At 36.5% G+C, this 22,333-nt stretch overlaps 1 protein-coding gene across 2 annotated transcripts in view; it reads left to right on the forward strand.

The window, feature by feature from the left end:
- The window catches only part of VAV3 (vav guanine nucleotide exchange factor 3), a 155,566-nt gene that overhangs the window by 14,992 nt on the left and 118,241 nt on the right, over positions 1–22,333 (forward strand). For both annotated transcript variants that reach the window (XM_051624781.1, XM_051624783.1), the window contains exon 2: positions 13,353–13,469. In XM_051624781.1, coding sequence (XP_051480741.1) covers positions 13,353–13,469 — 117 coding nt within the window. The remainder of the gene's footprint in view (positions 1–13,352; positions 13,470–22,333) is intronic.

The raw sequence follows: 22,333 nt of genomic DNA on the forward strand, positions 1-22,333 counted from the left end.
CCTGCTGGGTAGATCTAGAGATTTATAAAAAGAAGAAAAATAATGTTAAATATATCATTTTTTGCTTAAATAGACTGATATCCAGAAAATAATTTCTGTGTGGAGAAGTTGCATCTCTTAACCGTAGTGTTGCTGTCATAAGTGGATAGGATGGACACAAAAATATAATACAGGAAGGGGACAGTTTATTAGTTCCCCTGCCATCTTTATTATTTTCCCTGTGAACAGGAGAACAGACTTCTGCAAGCATTAGTTTGCATTGCTTATTGCTGGCAGTGTATGCAATCAACAGGCTTTAGCAGACTTTTGGATAACTTTCGTCTCCACAAGTTAGACTGCTGTCATCTTCTGCTCTGCAGAGGCTTGTGAAGCAGGTGATAAGGGTTGAGCATGGCAGCCATGGCAGAGTTTGCCAAGAGTATGTATAGAGATGCTCACCTCCTGATGGGGTGGCCCTGGGCTGGTAGTGGGTCTCAGCTCGGGTTTTTTAGACCAGTGAGTCACGTTCAGAGGCTCAGTCAGTTTAGCCAGTTGTGTGTGGCAGACCTGTTCCTAGCCAGGGAACAATGAGTCACAGACTTGTGAGTTTCCAGCCCTTGGTATAGAAAATATGTAGCTGCTTTCATAGTTTCATTTAGAAATGAAGCACCAGTGTGAAAGTTAAATAATTAGGCTGTATAATTCAGATGCCCACTGACTTCTCATCTTTTTTTTTTTTTTAAAACAAACAAACAACAAGCACCATATATTGAGAAGTAGCATATTATTGTAGCAAATGGAGAAATGCTAGTTTCTGAGCAAAGCAAGCTAGATCTTAATTCAAATATTTCCCAAATAATATAGTGACAAAACTAGTTGCAAGGGTCCCTTCTAATTGTTTTGCCTATTTACTCTCCTGCTCATTTCATGTAACCTCTCTTATTGTGATCCATTCAAAAGGATGGTGTTGCGTAATTTTTCTGTTTAGTTTCTTATACTACATTACTGGTTTTCAACAAATTGAATAAATTTGCCTTTTGCTACAGGGATCCCATGCTGCTTTTCTGCTTATTTGACTTAAAAGCAAGAATTAGTCTGGCAGTATTATTGTGTCCACCTGTCTGAAAATCACTCTTATTTCATCTACTGTGCTGAGAACCATTTCCACAGAGAGGCAGAGGAAGATCTGTTGTCATTAAAAATTCTCAGTTACAAATTGCATATATATTGATTTTGTTATTCTTTCTAATCTCCACCTGCTTTGTTGTGTCACCAAGCTATTGTGCCTTTTAAACTGTTTCATTGTACTTGATCTGTAGTACCGTAGTGCAAACTGAATAGTCTGTAGAACAAAATAATAACAGACAAAACCAGAGTAAAATTAGGCTTCCTAGACAAAATCTGTGCTTCCTAGACGTTGTTACAGCTTAGTGCCAATGTTTGCATTCTATACGTTATTTAAAAGGTCACCTAAGGAATTATTTGTGTTAGTGATGTTCTTTTAGACAATTTAGTAAGCTGATGCTGGCTCAGAGGTCTGAAAGTATGTTATAGCAGCTGTTTGTATTGCTTTTGTATGTGCTCTTCTGCATAATAGGTTTAAAAAAATATTTGCCTACAGCTTGCAGGCAGATGCTTTCACTATCTCTGTTATGTTACTGTGTTTTCCTTTATGTATGCATCAGTGCCAAAACCAGTAAGAGTTTCTGCTCATGCAGAAAGTTTTTTAGCCATGACAAGAATGACTGATTTTTACGTAGACTTGTGCAAATAACCAGTATCCTGCTACAATTTTGCTGTGCCTTTTTAAACTTAATGTTATTAATAAAATTAAATTTAAGGTGATAGAGATGTATATATAAAAACAAGTTGTGTCCTGCTAGCATACACTGTTGCTGAAGAAGTAAATATTTCATAGAATCATAGAATCCTAGGGGTTGGAAGGGACCTCAAAAGATCATCTAGTCCAACCCCCCTGCCAGAGCAGGGTCACCTAGAGTACATCACACAGGAAGGCGTCCAGGCGGGTTTTGAATGTCTCCAGTGAAGAAGACTCCACAACCTCTCTGGGCAGCCTGTTCCAGTGCTCTGTCACTCTCACAGTAAAAAAATTTCGCACACAAATTTGGGTTGCCTTCAAGGATGTGTTTCATTTTGGCAGACAGCTGGTGTGAGTGAGTGCAGCCTTTTAGACAGCAAAGACCTATGATGATGTACAGCTGAAACATTTTATGTCAGGTTAACCTTTCATTGTTGGCTTTCTTAAGGAAGGGAACCTGCTGCAGCTTCACAAGGAGTCACCTGATTTGAAGTTGTTGTAAATTAATGTTGTTGATGGTAGAATTTGTTGTAAAATTACTGATTCTTGCATTAGGTTGATATTTCACTTTGAATTCTTTAAATAGGAAGGTTACATGTCACTGAAGAAATGAAGTGCAGTTTGCCAAACACTGGCTGGGTTTCAGAGTGGCTCTGTGTAAAAGTGTTGTGGGTACAAAAACATTAGTCTCCACATTTTTATACTTGTATTTCAACTGACTTTTCCCTCAGAATTTTTTTAAGTTTAAAACTATTAATGTTTTTGTATCCTGTTTACACAAGGAATTGTAGCTGTGGATCAAACCACTGTTTCATCTACTTAAATATCTCATCATGATCAGGACCAGAGTCTTTAGAACAGTAATCTGTTCCCATACACATCTGTGGAGGATGTATCAGCCAGGGGATTTTGCAAAGTGTATTTGTAGAGGCTTGTTTTGTGCCCAAAATGTTCTTTATGCTATTACACATTGTGGCTCATTATGACATTGCAGTCTCTACTGTGTAAGCCAGTAGCTCACGTTATGCAGTTGTGGTCTCCTGTTTTAAAAAGAGTGTAATAAAATGAGAAAGGTGCAGAGAAGGGCAATAGAGGTTTCAAAGGCATGCAATAGTAAGGGACAGCTCAATAGAAAAAGTATTTTCCAGCTTTGAAAACAGGCAACATGGGGAGAATATTAGAGGAAAGAGAAAATTATTTGCTGTCCTTTCCAATGTGGAAACAGTGGTAACCATTGGAAGTGATAGGCAGCATATTCAAAGCAAGCAAGAGGGGATACTTCACCAACCTGATTTAGAAAATGTGTTCTGCTTGACTTTTTTTTTTTTAAACCCCAAAGCTTCAAATTGCATATGGTTTTTGTAGTACCTTTTAAGTATTTCCAAAAGTCATTAACACTGGAAGTGTTTTTAACTCTCATTTGAGGTAATGTACTACAAATGATTGGGTAGTTTCAAATTTTTATTTTTATTTTGTCCAAGTAACATTTTTCTTTTGAAAGACTTGCTGTAGTGTATAAGATAAAGCATCTGAGTTTTAGAATGCTGTAATTATTTATGAAATAAATGGTATTAAATAGTTTTCCTCGTTGTAGGTTGAAATAAATCTGTGTATTTTACTTGAAATATCTATGTTTCTATCCTAAGTATAGAGATCCTGCTGGTCCTGGGGTGATACCATCTGTTTGAGAATATGGTTTTGGAGGAGAGGTGGTGTTTCCTGGTGAAACACACTGTATGAAGTTTTGTATTTATTTTTGTTGACAAAATGAATTGTAGTATAGTACCCAACTGCTTTTAATACTGCTTTAACTGGTCTGTGTTATCTAGAAACATAAAACATTTATTGAGTTGTATTGCCTTAGGCTTCCCGTTCTTCTGGTGTGATCAACAAAGTCTCCTGAGGTGCTGGTGACTCTGGCAGCAAGGTCTCCTGAACTGGCATGAGTGCCTGAGCTGCGGCGTCTAGTGATGAGTGGGAGCAAACAACTCTGTTGTTCCCCTCATTGAGCAAGATATTTTTTGAAGATTAGGGTTTGTAGATGTTTGAGATTGCTGTCTAATCCTGGCCAGTTTTGTCAGCTGCTTGTAAGTTATTTCATAAAGCCCTGAAGTATGAGGCCTGCTGTGGCACCAGAGGATTTTGCATCCAGTAGGATCTTTCATCTTTATTCTGGCAATTGTTAAGCCTATTTATGTTGTGTGACTCCTGACATGCTCTCCAGGAAGTAATGGGAGAGGTTTGGCAGGGTGGGTGGTGGTGGTAAGGATGGTGTGCAGCCTAAGTCCTGCAGTGGAAGGCAGGGTAATTTTATTTTACTACAGAGCAGATGATGATGATGTGTCTGGTACCCAATGCTCTACTTAAAATTGCATGAGAATCTGGGACCAGCAAAGCAAATTCTGAATTTGCTTTTAATAGATGACTCGTTGTTACTGGGAAATGCTCAAATGCAATGTATGTAGTAATAAAGATTGCAGAAGCATCTAACTTTCTCAGCCTGATCAATAAGATGGAGCTCCATAAGTGTGTAAGTTTGAGCAGTTAAAGGGTTTGACTTCCTTAACTTTTGAGATCTGAACTGTGCAGCACTCACTGCATGAAAGATGACATTTGGTATAAGGTCAATAAGTTGAAGCTTCAGAGAGTATCGGAAGGTGTAAAAATGTAGCCAAGTATACTCTCTGACCACTGAGTTTTCACTTTCAATCCTGCAAATTTGTTGTTGGAGTTGTTTTTCATAAATGACTATTCCTGCTGGTTTGTGGTTTGAGATTCTGAACTTAGCTGTTCTACTTACTTGACTTGCTTCAAGAGTGTTCCCTGAATATATCAAATTCCTGTCCTTGCCACAGAGATCATGGTCTAATAAACTACAAACCTGAAGTGACACACCAGCAAAAATAGAGCAGTGGATATTTATAATAGGTAACTAGAGGACAACTGTATTGGTATTTGGCAATTTGTAGAGAGCAGTACTTATGTATGTAAGGTCTTGCTAGGAATTTATTCCATGATCATAAGTGCTTGGAAAAGACTACTCATATGCAATTCAAGAAACCATTTAAAGTATTTAATAAATCATGTATGTTAACACTAATGAATGTTAATAAGAATGTTGTTTCTTCCTGTTGGAAATCACAGACCTAGTACATGATCTATGTGATCTGCTGGTAAGAAATGGAAGAGCACAGGAGTTATTTGGGTAAGTTTCATCTTTAATAGATGCTGACTAACCCTGTGAAGATTCCCCCCCCCCATCCTACCCTGTTGTGTTGAATTTCCATGCAGGATTCAGTTTTGAGACTTTTTAAGTGCTCAGAAGAGAACAAGCCAGCCATGTGCTAAATTAAAAAAAAAATCTTTAAAAATTCACACTGTCATTGTAAAGGAATTACACAGTTGAGATTATGGTCTGGCCTTGTAGTGTCCAGGATGCTAGAGGCATAGTTTACTCACAAAGATCCAGTTCAGATTATTAATTTAGTGGTGGTTATTTCTAGAGGTGAAGTAGAAATAGCAGAAGGAGTTGTGTTTCTGTAGTTGAACTGAAGTTAACTGTGGATCCTTTAGATGAATTCTGTGCCTTTAGCCTCTACAAAAGTCTTTTGACATACCTTCATAGGGCTCCATACACCCCAAAATTCTCTTGCAAGGTATAGGTGAAGTAAGATGTCTTCTTGTGTTATTACACTGGCATTAGAGACTTGTAAAAACAGAGCAGAGTCATGAATAAAAGATACTAGGATACAGTGGAAGCAGCAACTTAGTGTGGCCAGCTAATGATATGAAACCAATATGCTGGGTGTTTTCTTTAGCACTCATGTAAAGATCTTTATTTCCTACTGTAGCTGTAAGGTTATTTTTATGATTTGAGCATGGATATGATTTTTTTTTTTCCTCTGATGATGAAAACATTGAGTACTAATTTGTATGAGGTCTTCCATTGCTTTTGCTGTTTAAATGTGTCAGCTAGGCTGTATGCTTTAGGGTTTCCCCCCCTCAATATTTTTAAATACATTAGGTGGGTTTAGAGTTTGAGGTTTCTGTGTCTATAAAACAGTTTCATACAATTGCTAATATTTTGATCAACTAAGCTGAAATGTGAATGATTAGAAACCCTATGTTAGAACCAAAATCAGTGTCCTTTACAGTTCTGCCTCTCACAGAAGCAGTTTTCCATGTCACAATTGTAAATACTGTTGCAGCACAGTGACTGCTGTTTCACTTTATAAATGGCAGCTTCATAAATGGTTTTGCCTGAAGCATTTTAACTTCAATATTTAAACACAATTTTCTTGTATTTTATTTCATGTTTCCTTGCAATTTAATAATTAGTGAGTCAAGTTCCATTTTACTTCAGTGCTATCTCCCACTGGATCTTTCTCTCAATTGGTCTATTTTAATTTTCTTTTTACACTTCTGTTTCACTGTGGGTGTGCCTTTCCTGTTCCTTTTCTTATGGTTCTCTTTTAATTTCTTTGCTGTTGTCTTCCTCCTGTTCTTGTTCTCCTTAGGATGGTTTCTTTTTGACAAGATACTGCAGAATAGACTTGCTAGTGGGGAACAGAGCTAGTAAAAAAATTGCCCTTTGCTGCAGTATGTTGTCCTGAGCTCCAACTTGTGCCTCTTGCCAATTACTCTTGGCGAATTTGTGTACCCGGGGCCCTATGGTATAGTATCTCCCATGTGTTTAGTGACCGTGTGCTTTCCTGAAGCTCTCGCCTTTTTCATCTTGCAATAGTTGAAGGAGAAAAGGTTTCTTACTTCTTCAGGCAGCCCAGTTACTCCTGATGCATATGGTAGGACGTGAAAGCTGTTTGCTGAATGTATTTCAGTGACTGTTGACTAGAAGTTACCAGTTTCATGGCTTGGTTAGGAGTGCTTGGCTTATGGGACACAGAGAATGTTAAAGCTTCTTTGTCCTGTCTTGCTTAATGAATGCTATCATGTCAGTAAAGCCAAGAAGAGAGTCAGGAATGCGTAACAAGTCCTGAGTTTCTTTTTCACCTGCCCTCTGTTCATTCCATATCAGTACTAATAAAAGCTGAGCATCCTTTGTGCTTCCTCAGCTTTTTTTCAGGTGTCAACTTTTATTTTGTTTGAAGCGCAGAGAAGGGCAAATGTACATAAACAAAACCTCATAGGCAAGCCAAAATGCAATAGACAAAATTGAATAGTAGTCAGTTAGGAATTTCAAGAAGAGCTTTTCTATGAATATTTAATTACAACATTAACTGAGCAAATAAAGAACATGCTATTAATATTTATACTGTGTTAGTAGTGGTTCAAAGGATTTTAATATGTTTTATATTTCATACAGCATCCTATGCATTGTGTAGGTCTTCAAAGAATGCCCACATGTACTAAGCTAATAAAGCTACAGATCTCCCTAGCTATTCCTTAGTTCTCTGAATTAGGGAATGTTTGTTATTGTTCTTTGCATAGCACATTACTTAGCCAAGTTCTTCACAGTTACATAATAGTACCAGTCTTGCCTGTTTTGTTACCCAAAAACGTTTCTTAAGTGACTATACAAAGATACAAGGTGTAGGCTGTAAGCTTGCTGAAATCCTGGTAATGAGCCTGCCTCTTCCAGAACTTAGTGTGTTGTCTCCTCTATCTTTATTTTTGTCTCTGCTTTGCAGCCTTTTGGAGAGCAAAGGTTAAGAAATATTTAATATTTGGCTTTTTTGCTCCTGTTTAGAGCTTTAAAAATATTGATCATTTGAATGATGGAGATAATTCACAGAGCAGGAGACCAAATGCAAAACCTAAAACCAAATTCCTTTGCTGCAAGTGACATGATCTTCCTGCATGCAGTAGTTTCTTTTTAAAATGCAATTTGCAAGTTAATATGTTTTATATAATAATGAGGAAAAGAGTAACACTTGTGGTGTTGTGACACTTCGTCTGGAGATAGCCTTGTAGCTTTCATTTGCTTACTGATAATAACAGCACTCATCCTCTTTCTTTGTCTCGGTCTTTAAATTCATTCTAGCCCCTTGGCATTGCTAATCTTCAGTTAGACTCTGAATTTAAAGATCTTAACAAGAAAAGCCACATGTATAGGAGCAACAGAAATGTTAAAAATTCTATAATTGACTCTGATACTGCTCTTTTCCCTCTTGCTGACTTAGGAAAAGACATTAATAGACACTGAATTAAGACTTCATCTGTGGGTCTGTACTTCATTCACTTATAATCCTTACAGATGTTTTTTACTGGATATAGTGATAATTACTCTTGTTGGCAGAGCAGAACTAATATAATTTGTTTTGGCTGCTGAAATCTGTGGAGGAGCCAGGAATGATTTCTGTGTTGAATTGTTAACCCTGAATGTACAATTCTGTCAGTACAATAGGCCCCTGCTTTGAGCACCTAGCAATCTGTGTTAATGAACATACAGATATTAAAAAAATGAAATTTTGTCATCTAATGGAGGTATAACATACTCCTGTTTTGGTAACCCTGCTTTTGGGATTGGTCTGTCAAAGATAGCATGTGTTGAAGAACTGTGCAGCCTGGCTTTTTTATGTATATAGGTTCTAGGTACAGTTTTGGTCACAGTGTATTTATTCACTTTGTGACTAGAAGAGGTGATGCTACTGTTCAGTCACAGTAAGGAGCTTACGGATCTCTCTCTTAGATTTGGATTTAGCAGGACTCAACCAGTGTTAGTATGGAACTTGTTACTTCTGTCAACACAGTTGCAACAAATACAGAAACAAGTGAGAAGAGAAAAATCTGCAACTCTCAGGTCGTTAACCAACTTGTTTCAGAGAAACTTTGAAGAGACACGCTCTTGTGTTTTGGCACTTTCTTTCACTGAAACAACTTGCACACATCAATCTTGGTGACAGAATGTAGGAGAGCAATTCTTCTAGCTAGATCCATGATGGCATTTTTCACATTTCTACTCTTGCTCAAGAGGTATAACTGCATTATTTTCCTCTTCACATACATTCTCAGCAACAGAGTGGAAATAAAAAGGAGAATGTGTTCTCATCAGCATCCCAGAAATGGACAGGAATGGTTAGGAGCATGTTTTGCAATGAGTGTTGAGGTGTAGGAAGAGCATATATGTGTTATGGTAATGATCTGCTTCTATTCTATTATTCTTCCTTCTATTCTTGTGTAAAACTGTATTTCTAAGACTATAAATGACTAATAGGAAAATCTTTCATCTTCATAAGCCTGTGTGTGTTTTCTTGCATGTAGTATCAGTATTTCATAAATTAAAAGAAGTGATTGTACCTTCTGAGATTCATGAGTTGAAGCTGAGTTTGCTCATCTTATTACTTCCCTTTTATATACTGGTTTTGAATGTCTGTCATTTCTTCAACTATTTTTGTCATAAAATGCTTGCTGTTACATAAAACATCACCATTTTTTGTTTATGCCTGTAGGGCTGTTTAAAGACTAGGCAAAGGCAAATAGCTGCAGCTGTGTAGTTTATAAAGTGGTGCCATTTAGAGGAGGAGTAGGAGGGAAAGATTTCTGGACTTTCCCTTATTGACATCTTATTTTTCCCACAAGAGGAGAAGTGGATTTAGTAGGCAAGTGGCTAAGTGAAGTCCTTCTTTTCCTATGCTTTTACTCTTGTCATAGCTTCTATTTGTGGGTGGCTACGAGAAACTGACCTCAGTTGTGCAGTTATTGGGAACCTTCCAAAGTCTGTGCAGGGCCATGAATGCAGCATGCAAAAAAGTCTGTGAAGTGTAAAGGGATGGGTGTACAATGTCAGCAAAAGTGAACCCCCCCCATCCCTTTCCCTGACACAGAATGACTGTGATCCATTTTGTTTTTAATTATCTCTTTACCGCCTAGCATCTATTCAGACTGTCTCAGATGCGAAGGTTTCACTGTTACCTAATTTGTCCTAAATGTGGTATAAATGTCTATTGATCCAGATACAAATATAAGGAAACTGCCAGCTACCCAAACTTTCTTCCCTGCTTGTGACTAAATCACCATAATAAAAAGGAGTGGAAGTTGAAATAAATACAGATAGCTCTTTTTTCCATTGTTGGTAATTTTTTGAAGAAGGAAGCTGGAAGTGTATTAGAATTGTCTTTCCTCAATAGTTGTCATTTCTTTGCCTTTCAGTTTTCTCTCGCCTGATTGGTGTTGCTATGTTGGAATTCATATAAATGTCTCAGGGCAGAATTTGATCTTCAGAGCTATTTGTCTTGGTCTCTGAACACCCTTAGGAGTGCTTTTAGTACAAAAGATGCATGTAGATACTGAATATTATGGCCTGTACAGAACAGACCTTTATTCCATTGAAGTACTTCAATGCTAAAATATATTTTCTGAGGAATACCTCTAAGTTTATATGAATAGAGGACATATGAAATGGATTTTTCTTCTTTCTTTTGCATTTCATCTTTCACTTCATTAGAGGCCTAGTTGGAGAAATCCCTCTTCCCTGTGGGCAGCTATAGCCCTGCCTGTGCTTTTTGTGTCTAATTAGTAATTTGTATTCAGTACCCCTTATAAAATATTTCTATACATTTCTGCCAGCACACATAACCATGTACTGTGTTGAAAAAGCCTGAAATAAATGTTTCTTTCTGTGAAATGGCAAATGTTACAGTAGAAAACAGCATGGTTTTTCAGTGGAACTCAGTATAATTTGGTTTGCCTGCCCTATTCTGCTTTTAATTCAGACAAATAGAGTCTCAATTATATAAAACATGCCTGCTTTTTCAGATGGTACAAGTTTTTTTAGCAAACTTCCTTTTAATTTTAACAAACATTGTGTTAATGGTTCTTACAAGATGAAATTCAGTGTGAAATGGAGCAGAGGCCACTAAAACTCTAATCTGTTGCATAAAAACACAGTGGTTTGTTACAAGAGTTGTACCATTTCGGCAGCCATGACAATGTCATTATTCTTTAGTAGTGTAACTACTTATGCTGTGAAACATTAGGGTGCTGTAGAAATGTCTTGATAATCTACAGATGTTAAGATTCAAAATTGTTCTCAGGGTCCTGAACCCCAAAAGGTGATTTTGTCAATCTGTTTCTGGGTGCTGCGTGGGCTCTTCTCTCATGGTATATTTGGAGTTGAGCCAGATACAAGCTGTGAGTTTCACTAGTGTAAACTTTTTTTGACTCACAGCTTATGCTGCAATATTTGTATCGATTTGCATATTAAGAATTTCAGACTGTTGTCTCCTCATGTAGCCATGTAATACAAAAAAAGAAAAAGGCACCATTAAGTTTTTCAAGTTGTGTTGTCTTTTAGTGTTCTTGTTCTTGTAGTGAAATACAAAATTTCCTGTGGAGGAGACTTGCAGAGATGAGACCAGCTGAGAGCTCTAACTCTCCTTGCATCTCTAAAAGAACTGGGTACCCAACTGCTCTTTGTCTTTAGTGAACTCCCTTGTGGTGTGCTTAAGTATGATGTTTTTATTTGAAAAAGAAACATATCAACGTAGTAGGTTTCCAAATGTCCTGGGGACTGTACTTACTAATGAGAGACTGTGGACTGATGTTGCCTTTTTCTTACTGCCAGCAAGGAGGGTTGCTAGATTTTAGGTATATACTCTTTTTTAATTTGGAGGTTACTTTTACTAATTTGTACTTCTTCATACAATAACCACAGTGATAAAAATAATTGTTTAGTTGATTGCAATATAAAATTTTGGAAGTCTTTATCAAAGTTTTCTACATAATGTAATCAAATAACTTTTCCAAAACATGAACATATAATGAGTTCTTTTCAAATATTTTTTTCTTAATATATTTTATTGCAAAATAACTGCATAGAAAAATGAATACATTTTTTGGAAATGTGATGGGCATTTTCTTGCTGCATAACTGCTGATGTGTTAAATGGTTCTTTGTAGCTACAATAAGAAGCTAAATGCAACTCCCTAAAATAGGGAGATTTAGGTCCATGACAGCTCCTGTCTCTCACTTAACTTCTTTCTCTCTTTAGAGGTAAACAGCTAAATGCACATGTAAGCATTCTTTGCACTGGCAAACTTCAGCACTTATGAATCTAAACTCAAAATGTAAGTTTTGAAAAGGCAGCTGAGTTTTCCAGTGAGGAATAAATTTGTCAGTGGTTATGACAATTTCAGTGTAAGAAAGTAAATTGGTATTCAGGGTCAATCACTATTGATAATCACGCATTGGACAAACCTAGTGTCATTGATGGCTTTTAAGAGAAATAATAAAAAACCTGGAGGGAAAAAAACCTAATAATCACCTAGCATGTGACATCTTGTTTTTAAAGCTGTGAACACCCAAACCAGCTCATCTTCGGGTTTTATTCTGCTAGCATCCTCGTGGAAGCAGCACATATGTTTTACATCTCAGCTTTATAACATTGTAATTTTGACTTGAAAGTTATAATTGTTGCAAAACTAGAGAAGCTTGTGATATTGACTAAGCATGCTAGACTTAATTTTTCGAATTTCACTAGGCATAAAAGCAGTCAGGCATAAATGCAGTGTTGTCCTTGAGTAGCCTAGTACGTAGCCCAGCACTGGCTGCCCCATGTGAGCTGGGAGCACGTGCATATGGGGCTACTGGGAGTGGAGGGAAGTGTGGAGGCCACAACTCGCACCTGGAACATCCTGTGACCTCTTGCACTTGATGTGGCAATTGTCACAGATGTCTTCCTGGGAGCTTTGACTTGTACAGGAATTGCATTTGTGATGCTTTGCAATGAGCTTGTTGACTGTTATCTTGACATCCACAACCATCTACTGGAGTTGTTTGCTCTTGAAGCTTCTCTTGTTGTATTGCTGCTTTCACCTATGTAACCATGCTATACAGCTGATCCATTAGGTGCTCTGCTTGCTTTTTTTGGCTGGCTGGTTAGTTCTATGTAACTAGACATGAAGTAGGGCTCCCTGCTGAGTTGGTATTTTGTTGTCTCATGCTGAAGGTATTATTTTCCAGACTCAAATGATCTCTCATGCATGTATGTACCTTCAAGGAAAATAGCTATTTGAATTAAATACAGAAATTTAGGTCTTTTGAAGATCTTAAATCTCCACTAGATAAATTATGACTTCTCAATTGCAAATTTCATCTGCTTCTACATTCCAGGTAGACTATTTATTCATAATGTCTTTAGCGTGTTAAAACTGTACACCTGTTCAAACTACATTCAAACTACACTTTTATCTTAACAGGTGAAGATACCTGATGTATACACGAGGAATATCTTTCTCATTAATTGTATTAAAGTAGCTCTATTTGTTTTGTTCTATGCTGTCTGTAGAGAACTGAAAAGTAAGTCTGTATTTAGACTAATTTGTATCTGTTAGCACATTGTAGTTTCTCTGTTTATGTAAAGGGAGAAAATAGTTTCTGTTCAGGATGTGTCTACTCAGAATCTAGCTAATGTTTTGAGTCTGAAAGGAACTTTTGCAACTGAATTATAACCAGTGGAAGACCACAGCATAGTGGAAGTGCTGACTTAAAAATAATTATATTGGTGAATTTTGTAGTGTATTTATAACCAACAGGAGCGCTTGAGTTGCTAATTGACACACTTTTGATACTCAGTATGTTTGTTTTCTTTCCCTAGTTTCTTTGCTTGAAGAATATAAGGACTTTTCTTTCGGCATGTTGTGAAATATTTGGGATGAAGAAAAGTGAACTCTTTGAAGCATTCGATTTGTTTGATGTGAGAGATTTTGGAAAGGTAAGGATCCTTTTAATTGTATCCTGAGTAACACCTGTGTTCTGCTGCTTGAGTATGGAAGACTTTTATAGTAGATGTGGTGTAGAAGCTGTGACAAATAAATGAACATTCATTAGTACAAAAACATTGACAAAACATTAAGAAAGCAAAGGAATTAGATTTACATTGGAGTGGCTAAAAATGGCAGAGAAAATTGGATAAGAAAGTTCTGAAGGTGTGAAATGCATAGATAAACTAAAAATCTGATTTAAAGATGCTGACTTAAAGGTAAATGAAATGTGTGATGATGACAAGCTGTGGGTGAGTGCTGTCTTGTGAAATCACTTTTGACACAAATGATGTGGAATCAGAAACCCAGGACCTATACATTATAAGACCATATGGAACAGAGTGTGTTTATTTACTCTGAAGTGCTTGAAATTCCCCCATGTGTCTGCCCTTGTAAATTTATTTTTTACAATCAGTTTTCAAATCTGTTATTTTTTTCTATACTACTCTAAAGCTCAGATATAGCTATGGTGGGTTAATGTGACTATTTTAATTTACACAGCCTGAAGTATATTCTCTAAGCCTATGTATGATTAGTTATTCTATATGTAGAAGTTTTTTCCAGTCTGTTGTTCAGAACCTCCTACATATCTGTTTGATCTGTCCTTAGCAGCATATGTTCAGTTCACCTTCAGTTTCTGCTTTTTACTCATAGAGTATCATTACCCTAATTTCACAGGAAAATGTCTAAAAATTGCCTGAAGTAGCACAAAAAATAGTTATTTATTCAAATGTAGTGTATTTCAAACATTATTCCTTTTTTAGGAGATCATAATTTTACTAACTAATTTTTATACACTGCTTTTTTTATAAGAAGATGTAAATGTAAAGATGATGTAAGCATGCAAGTGTGAACCAAGGCTGCAATTTAACTGTTTGAAATGGTTCAATGATTACTGTTTACCAAAATATCAGTTATTTTTCTGAACTTTTAATCTGGTTTTAAGGGCTTTGAGTATAAAATTAGATAAGCCTGATAGTTCTACTTTTTCTTTCATTATGTTCAACATCTTTCGCCCTCAGAAATTGTATTTAACACAAAGCTTTTGTTAAAATGTAGGCTTTTTTACAAATGCAACGTCTTTCTTATTAAAAATGAGATTTGTTTTTATTTTGATTGTGAAAGGAGTAGAGGAAGTAAAATTGTTTGGTTTGTTGTGCTAGTAATATCTTAAGGTATTTCATAAGTCAAGTATCTTAATGGTTGCTTAAATCTCTGATACCAATGCCCAATGCACATAATTTTTGTAGTATTGCATATTCTAATTAATTACTGGGAGTTTCACATTTCATGCCACATAATCATAACCAGCCTGTTTTTTAATGAAGTCTAATTTTTGAACAATCAATTTGCATTACAAAGTTGTTATTGTTTCTTCATTGAATACCCAGAAAATGAGTTTTGGATTAGGGCTGAATTTAACCCAACAAATACATTTCTGGCGCTCTTTAATTGTCATTAAAACAAAATTTATTTTAGAATATGACTTTATGTAAGCAGAATTATTGGTTAAAACCCTCAAAACAGCTATCTTCCATCCATGATATTTAGTATTGCATTTCTCTTCCCAAACTACAACTGAATGCAGGGACAGGGATTTTTTTTACCTGCCTTGTTACCACAGCATAGCACAAACAGACTAATTATTCCTGGTGCTGATATTTGTTATGGTGACAGTTCTTACAATGATTTTTTTCTCTAGTCCTGATCTCTTTAGGGGCTTTTGCCAACTTTCTTGGAAAGCTACCAGTGAAAATGCAGTGAGGACCTGGAAAGGTGCAGGTGTGCAGGATTTGTTCTTGAGGCTCACGATGTGCGTGGTAACAGCTGCTTGTGCAGAGGTGGAGGCGCTGAACTGAACAAGCCTGTGCAATCCTTGGAATGGCTGTGTTGGGCAGGCTGTTAGGAGCATAATGGATCTGCTGTTCAGCTGTTTCCATTGCGTGCTTGTGTGGAAGTTTGCCATGCAGAAGTGGAGGCTGTGAGATGCAGCATTTAGGTAGACCCATCTGTCTATTTTAGTAGCCTCTGCAAATGAGCATGTAGTCAGTTTCCTACAGCAGCTGGTGAACTTGAGGCCATTAAGAAACTGGAGGGGGGGGAAAGTTACCAACTGTATTAAAATGTATAGCCAGCTAAGTTATTTCTGTGATTTTAAGTGTATTGTTTGTACAGTTAGCTGAGAATATATGTGGAGTGGCATGGGATTTCAGTTGCATATCTGGTAATGTATTTATTATTTTGGGAATTCTGATTGTTAGTAGCAGCAGTGATAATAAGAAACCTTGTATTTTTAAAGTTATTTGCTTTTCAGCTTTCCCCTTAATCTTTTTTTCCTATGAGTAACAACTCCAGTATAGTCCTAAATCTCTAGCCAGCATGAAGTTGTGTATATGCAAAAGGCCAAAAAAACTGAGCTGCAGATTTTTCTTGCCTCTGCAACCAAGTCATTCTGCTGCTTCTAAAATATTTTTTAACTGCTTTCCCTAAACGTGTACAAAATATATATGATCTTAAAATGATTACAGGCACAAAAAGGATAATGTAGTGTAGAAACACTTGGTTTTCCAAACTGGTGACTAGATGGGTAATGGAATGAGAGTGTGCAATATCTGTAGTTTAAGACATTTTCTTGGAAGCCGTCTTGAGAAGTTGGCAAGTACTTGTTAGTGGTGAGATCTAAATAAACTGTAGCTGAGGTGACTCCATAAGCCTTATATATCCAGTACTTTTAAATGCTTCAATTGTATGTATAAAGAAATGATTATCGAATTTGTTGTCTTATGATGAAATGTTGTGCTTGATGTGACAGATTTCAATGACTTTTGAAGCATGCTAGTGGAGGGAACATGAGAAATGTGTCAGGTGTCAATGAACAATATGCCTTCAAGGCAATCAGCTTGAAGGGAAAAATTAAATGAGAGAGATCTATTGATGGAGCTTGTGTGTTTGGTTTTTTTTTGTGTTGTTGTTGTTTTTTTTAATATTTTGTTGTTTTTAAGTTCTTTAAAGAAAATGCCACAAAACCCTGTGCATGGTAGAACTAGGAGCTGTACACTGGCTGTGTAGTCATAAGACTTAACAGCCTTGTGAAATACTGGTTACAAAATGTTTCATGTAATGGTGAGATGTGCATTTAACAGTCAGGCGCAGATGAGCTGTTTTCAGGTACTTTGACATAAAGCATGAAAATTTGACCTAAACTTTGTGCTCCAGTTGGCAGAGGCTCTTTGATCTCTTAGTGATTCAAGAAAAAGATAGGTGTTTGTGGTGTAGATGGGAATCAGAGGTGAAGCTGAAGTAGCAGGATGTAAATAGTAAGAGAAGTTAAAGAAGCGGGAGAGCAGGTAGCCCCACGAGTATGTTTTAATGCATACATTCTGTATACACGTTGGTATCAGATGTTACAAGATGAGGGTTTCCTTCTCTTTCAAGTATAACAGCACAGATTTTCTTAATTTTACACTGTCTGTGCTTGAAAAAAGAGGGGCTATGTTACACAGAAATAGGAAGGTTCTTAAATCATGCTTTCTAAAACTACATTCAACCTGTTTTTCCTTGAGTTCCGTAGTGTTCACTGATTCCCACTCACTCACCTTTCTATCAGTAAATTTAATTGTTGCTGCATTAAGTTCCTGACTGAGCATGAATTGCCCTCCCACACACATGGGGTGCCAGACTGTGTTTTCATTACGAATTCCATGCTGGAGAGTCATTTTTCACTAGTGTAGGGTTGTCAGGTTCTTCCTTTCTACCTGTGTGCCAGAATCAACAAATAATGTTGATACTTGTTCTTTCAGCTTTGTGAGCCCTGCACACTCCTTGAGCTGCAGTCTTTTCTCTTTGGTATGCCACAACAAATTGTTCCTTTTCTCTGAAGGAAGTTTGTAACTAATGTGTTAGAGAAATGGGAATCTTGAGGATTAGTTCCAGTGCCTGTTGATGTCAATAGATGCTTGCTGGCCCAAGGGTGTTTGAGCTCCTGTGGGGGAAAATAGTGTCCAGATATTGTCAGAGAAAGAACTTTGTGTATTCTGCTTTAAACATTCTAAGCAATATATAACTGACCACAGAGTGTTTTCTATGATACAACTGATCTAACATGAACATAGAGGTAGATACCTTAGTAGGGATTCTGCAACAGATGTGTAGAAATAGCATACAGTATTCAAGAATGATTTAAAAAAAAGGGATCAAATAATCAGCTGCTACCAATGAAACAAGTACCTAATTGTTTAAAAGCATATAACATAATGTCTAGTGTAGCTAACTCTCCAGTGACAGTTCAGTTCATGTAAAAACAAATAACTGGTGTGGAAATACTGAGTGCATATACTAAGATCATGCAGTTTGTGGTAATTTTATTCACTCTCTTTGTGCCAAGGGAATCCGGAGGAAGATGCAGCAGAAAGTCATGCTGAAGTTGAGGGTCCTGATGTGTTAGTATTCCCTCAGGTTTAACAGATTCCAGGAAGGTCAGGCAGATGTGCATGAGATACATGCACCAAAATGAACACAACAAAGAGCAACAGTTATTATAAAAAGTTGTATCTCTTTCCAGGAAAAAAGAGGACAAAAAATGTTTGAGATCTTCAGTAAAACTGGAGCAGTTGAAATTAGCCTCAGTTGTGTTTAACTTTTTATTTGGCTGATTAAATGATTGAGGTAATAGAGAAAAATGAGCACTTGTGCTAATGAAGTTGTGTTAAAACTGCAGAACATTGGGGAACAAGCCAAGACATTATGGCAGATTTTGGTAAAGATATTAAATTGGAGAAAGAGAAATGAACTTGTAAAAGCAAGACTATCATTAAAACTGAGCTCTGTATCTTCATTCTCCGAGCTCTTTCGGTGGTAGGATTAAAAAAAAAAAAAGCTTAGTGGTTTGCTTAAGAAACTAGCTGTACAATTGCTCTTAGGAGTAGCATCTTAATATTTTCAAGTGTTTTGGTGAGATGGACTAGTTTGTGATGAATGACACTTGAACTCCACCAAGGTATACCTGTCATTGTGGGAGAATGAAGAAAGAGATGACATGGACACGGTTAACTTCCTTCTCCAGGGAAATGCTTTGGACAAACTGAGCTAGAAAAAACTAGGCTGTTACAAAACTGCTGAAATGTTTGGCAGGTATGGAAGACCTTATTTGTTAGATATTATTTCTGCTTATATATATATTTATGTAAAGGTCAAGCTCTCTGTAGCCTCCCTGAAAGCCTCCCTTGAATCATAACAAAAATTTACTTCCAGTCCCAAAGAACATAAATCATAGTTGTGGGGAAAATGATGAGGTAGGTGAATGAGATGGATGAATAATAAACCACTTTTCTGAAAAGTCCTTGAAAACTTATAGAAACAGATTACCATGGTGTGACAGTGGAAACCATTACAAACACTAGATAAATTTAGCGTACTTATCTACAATAATTGGTTGCAGTGATAGCTACTGAAGTCTCTGTACAAATTGCTAGACATTTAACTTCATTAAATCTAAAACAATTAGAATGAGCTTATAGCTTCTGTCTGAGCATATATACTTAGGACTGAATATTACAGGATTGTCTTGAGTGTTCTTGTGACAGAATGCTGGTGGACTCTCACCTCACTGGTTTTTCCAAATGAATCTTCGTTTTTTTCAAGGTTTGTAATAATGTCTCAAGTTAATAATGTTTGCTTCCAGTTGATTAAAATGGTAACGATAATATCTGATTTTGACCACATCACAAAGTATTGAACATACCACAAGTATTTGATCATTAATGAAAAATTCTCATCCAAGGAGTGCTTGGGATATTTCAGAGGTATCAGAAGATTTTGAGTCCTTGTATAATGTAGGCTTCTGTTCAGTTTTTCAGCAAATGTGAACATGTTTGGACAGTCAAAATTAATGACAAACTGCTAATATGAGAGGATAAAACTGAGTTTCTGAGTATGTTTCTCTGTTGTTAGGATGATCTTGTCTAAATATTAAGTATATCTGATTCATGTATCCTGGAGTTGCTGAACTTGGCATTGAATGAGCATGTATTTATTTCTCTTTGAGGTGGAAGTAGTTTTGGAGTAAGAGGACAAGTGGAGCTTGGGTAGGCTTAACAGGGCTTAAGACTTACTTCTTCTCACACATTTATGTATAGAAATGTTTTTACAACTTATTTTTAAACAGAGAATTCATTGCCTGCAGTACTTGCAATATGAACACTTCAGTAACCAAAAGATGAGGGTGAAACTGACAACTAAACCCAAAACTTCCTGAATTTATAAATATTGATCAAAGTAACACAAACACAAACTAAAAATAAATGAGTGAGGCAATAAATGGGAGACTTGCAGAGTTTGGAGTCTTCTTTTTGTGACAGTGAAATTGCTCACCCTCTAAGAAGGGCAGGAAATGTTTGTTTTTTCAACCTCTTGCAAATCCTGGAGGCTCCTAAAGAGGAAAAGCATGACAGTTTTCTGTTAACACAGTTCACAGTTGGAAGAGGGGGTGGAAGAAGAGAAGATGAAATATGATTTGTAGAAGCTGTTCCATGTTCTTATGCTTGCACTATAGTTAATTTATAGGAGAATCCCTCTCCCACTTTGGCCTAGATTCTCCTGCTTGCTACCTGGGTTTTCTGCTTGTTCTTTGTCTGCTCTAGGATTTTGAGATTCAAATGACATGACATAAATTCAAATAGATTCAAATGTCACAAAATTATAATGTTTCTGGGAGCAAGTAATATAGGGCTATTGCAGTTATCTGGGCCTGTTGGTCATTCTGATATTTCCATTTACCACATGGAATGGGCTTGACATCAGCCTAAAAAGTCTGATGCAAATTGTGTTTGAATTTCACATCTCATTAAAGATGCAAGATTGTTTTTTTCCACTGAACTTACAAAGGCTTGGTCCTTGATTTTTGGACCAAAGCACTTCTGTTTTTGCTATCAATGGTGCAAATTAAGCATTCAAGTCAGAGATTGAAGTAGGGCACAGTTGTAGAGTGAAAGGATTTTGAATTTTTACTCACTTAATGATCCTCTGCTTTGTTTGAGCTGGGGAACGTTTGCTTTCAGTTGATACTCATCATGTCTGCTTGTAGTTATTAGATCCTGAGTGAAAAAATACCATCACTGTTGCAATAAAGGAGTTTATTTTTTCCTCACCTGTTTTGTTCCTGTTAATTCCATTTTATATTTTAGGAGTGATCAAATGCAAGAAAGAAAGAGAAACTGATGTCACTACATGGCTGAAGCTCTGACAAAGACCATCCATTGCACATCAGCCTTTTATTTCCCTAACCAGGAATTGGGTAGTTGTTTGTCCTAGCTTCCTAACTTGACTTCCTACAGCCTAATAGGGAAGACTTGTTCTGAGCGATGAGCTCATGGCAATCTCAGACTGGACTTTGCATTGAGTTTCAGGCTTGTTTTGTGAGAGTGTATGTTTTCAAAGTGCTCTCCATTTCAGATCTAAATCTGTGTTCTCTATATATTGATTTTCCGTAACGGTACATTCTGAAACAGTCAACTGCACATCCTTTTTTAGACCATGAGAAGAGACTTGCTTATGCAAGTCATGTTCAGGCTTTGCTTTGTCTTCTTTGTTTAAATTTATATTAATATTTCTAGGCAGAGGATGTAATGAGTGGTTTGGACTGCACTTTATTTGCTTTTAACAGTCATATTCAAATCTAATGTTTCATTAAGTCATGTGTGGACTCAAGTATAGTTATTTTAAATGGTTGGGAGGTTGTTTTGAACACTTGGCTACCAGCTTTGGTTAAGGTATTTAAATATAAGCAGGTCAAGGACAGCCTGAGTGCTTGTGTGCTGTTTTGAAACAGTACAGATTTTTTTGAGTTCTCCAGATTTTTAGGTAATGGGGAACGGCAGACTGTACAAGGGTCATTAGTGTTGATGCGCTTCGGCATGCTTATCTAACATGTAAAATGTGGTTTACTATTATTTTTGAAAAATGCATATGCCACCTCATTTATTTGGATTTAAGGAATGTATCTTAATGATTGCTTAATGCTGTTTTTGCTATAAGCATTCAATTGCTTCTTTAATATGTGGCTTATCACGTCTTGTGTTTCTTGGGCCTTTATCCTCCTTCCTGCTTCTATTTGTCTCTGTCTGTTTTTCTTCCATGTATTTTCTAGTTTTGAATATCTGAATCAACCCATTTGCTGTATTCCAGTTTTACTCTTCTACTTAAAATTTTAGCAAAGGGTACAGGAGAGAATGTGAGAAGATCTTTGATTTAAAAAAATTAATAAATTTGTCTCATGTTCAAGATACATTAGGGTGCTAATTAAAAGTAATACTAAAGTGCACACCTGTTTAAAATGGGAAATAATTTTATGCAGTGTCTACATAAGAAAACATTCAATTTCTTACATCCTTGAAGGGTTTTGATTACAACAAATGTAGCTTACTTACTATGATACTAGAAAACTGTGTTCTTGCTGATGGAAAGGGCTGTTTCTCCATGCCTGGCCCTTTGTCTGAGCAGAGACTAACACAAGCAATGCTATGAATTACCTAGAACGTATTTTTGAACTATCATCTGTTTGTTACTCTTTTCTGCAGCTCACTTGGAATTTTAGCTGACTGCATTAGGAGGTGAAAAAACAGAAACAAAAAGCATATTAAAAATAAGCAGCTTGAAATAGCTATTGTTCTCTATGTTGCTTTTTGTTGTATACATTAATGATGACAGTTAACTTGATACATTATCTAAGCATAGTTTAGAAATAATAAAATTTGAGGCTTTCTTCATTCCATTCCAATATAAAAAAAGTTGAAGTGTAATTACTAGGTTTGTTTTTTTG

This window comes from Apus apus, chromosome 7 (genome assembly GCF_020740795.1).
Source record: "Apus apus isolate bApuApu2 chromosome 7, bApuApu2.pri.cur, whole genome shotgun sequence".
In the NCBI taxonomy this organism is placed as follows: Eukaryota; Metazoa; Chordata; class Aves; order Apodiformes; family Apodidae; genus Apus; species Apus apus.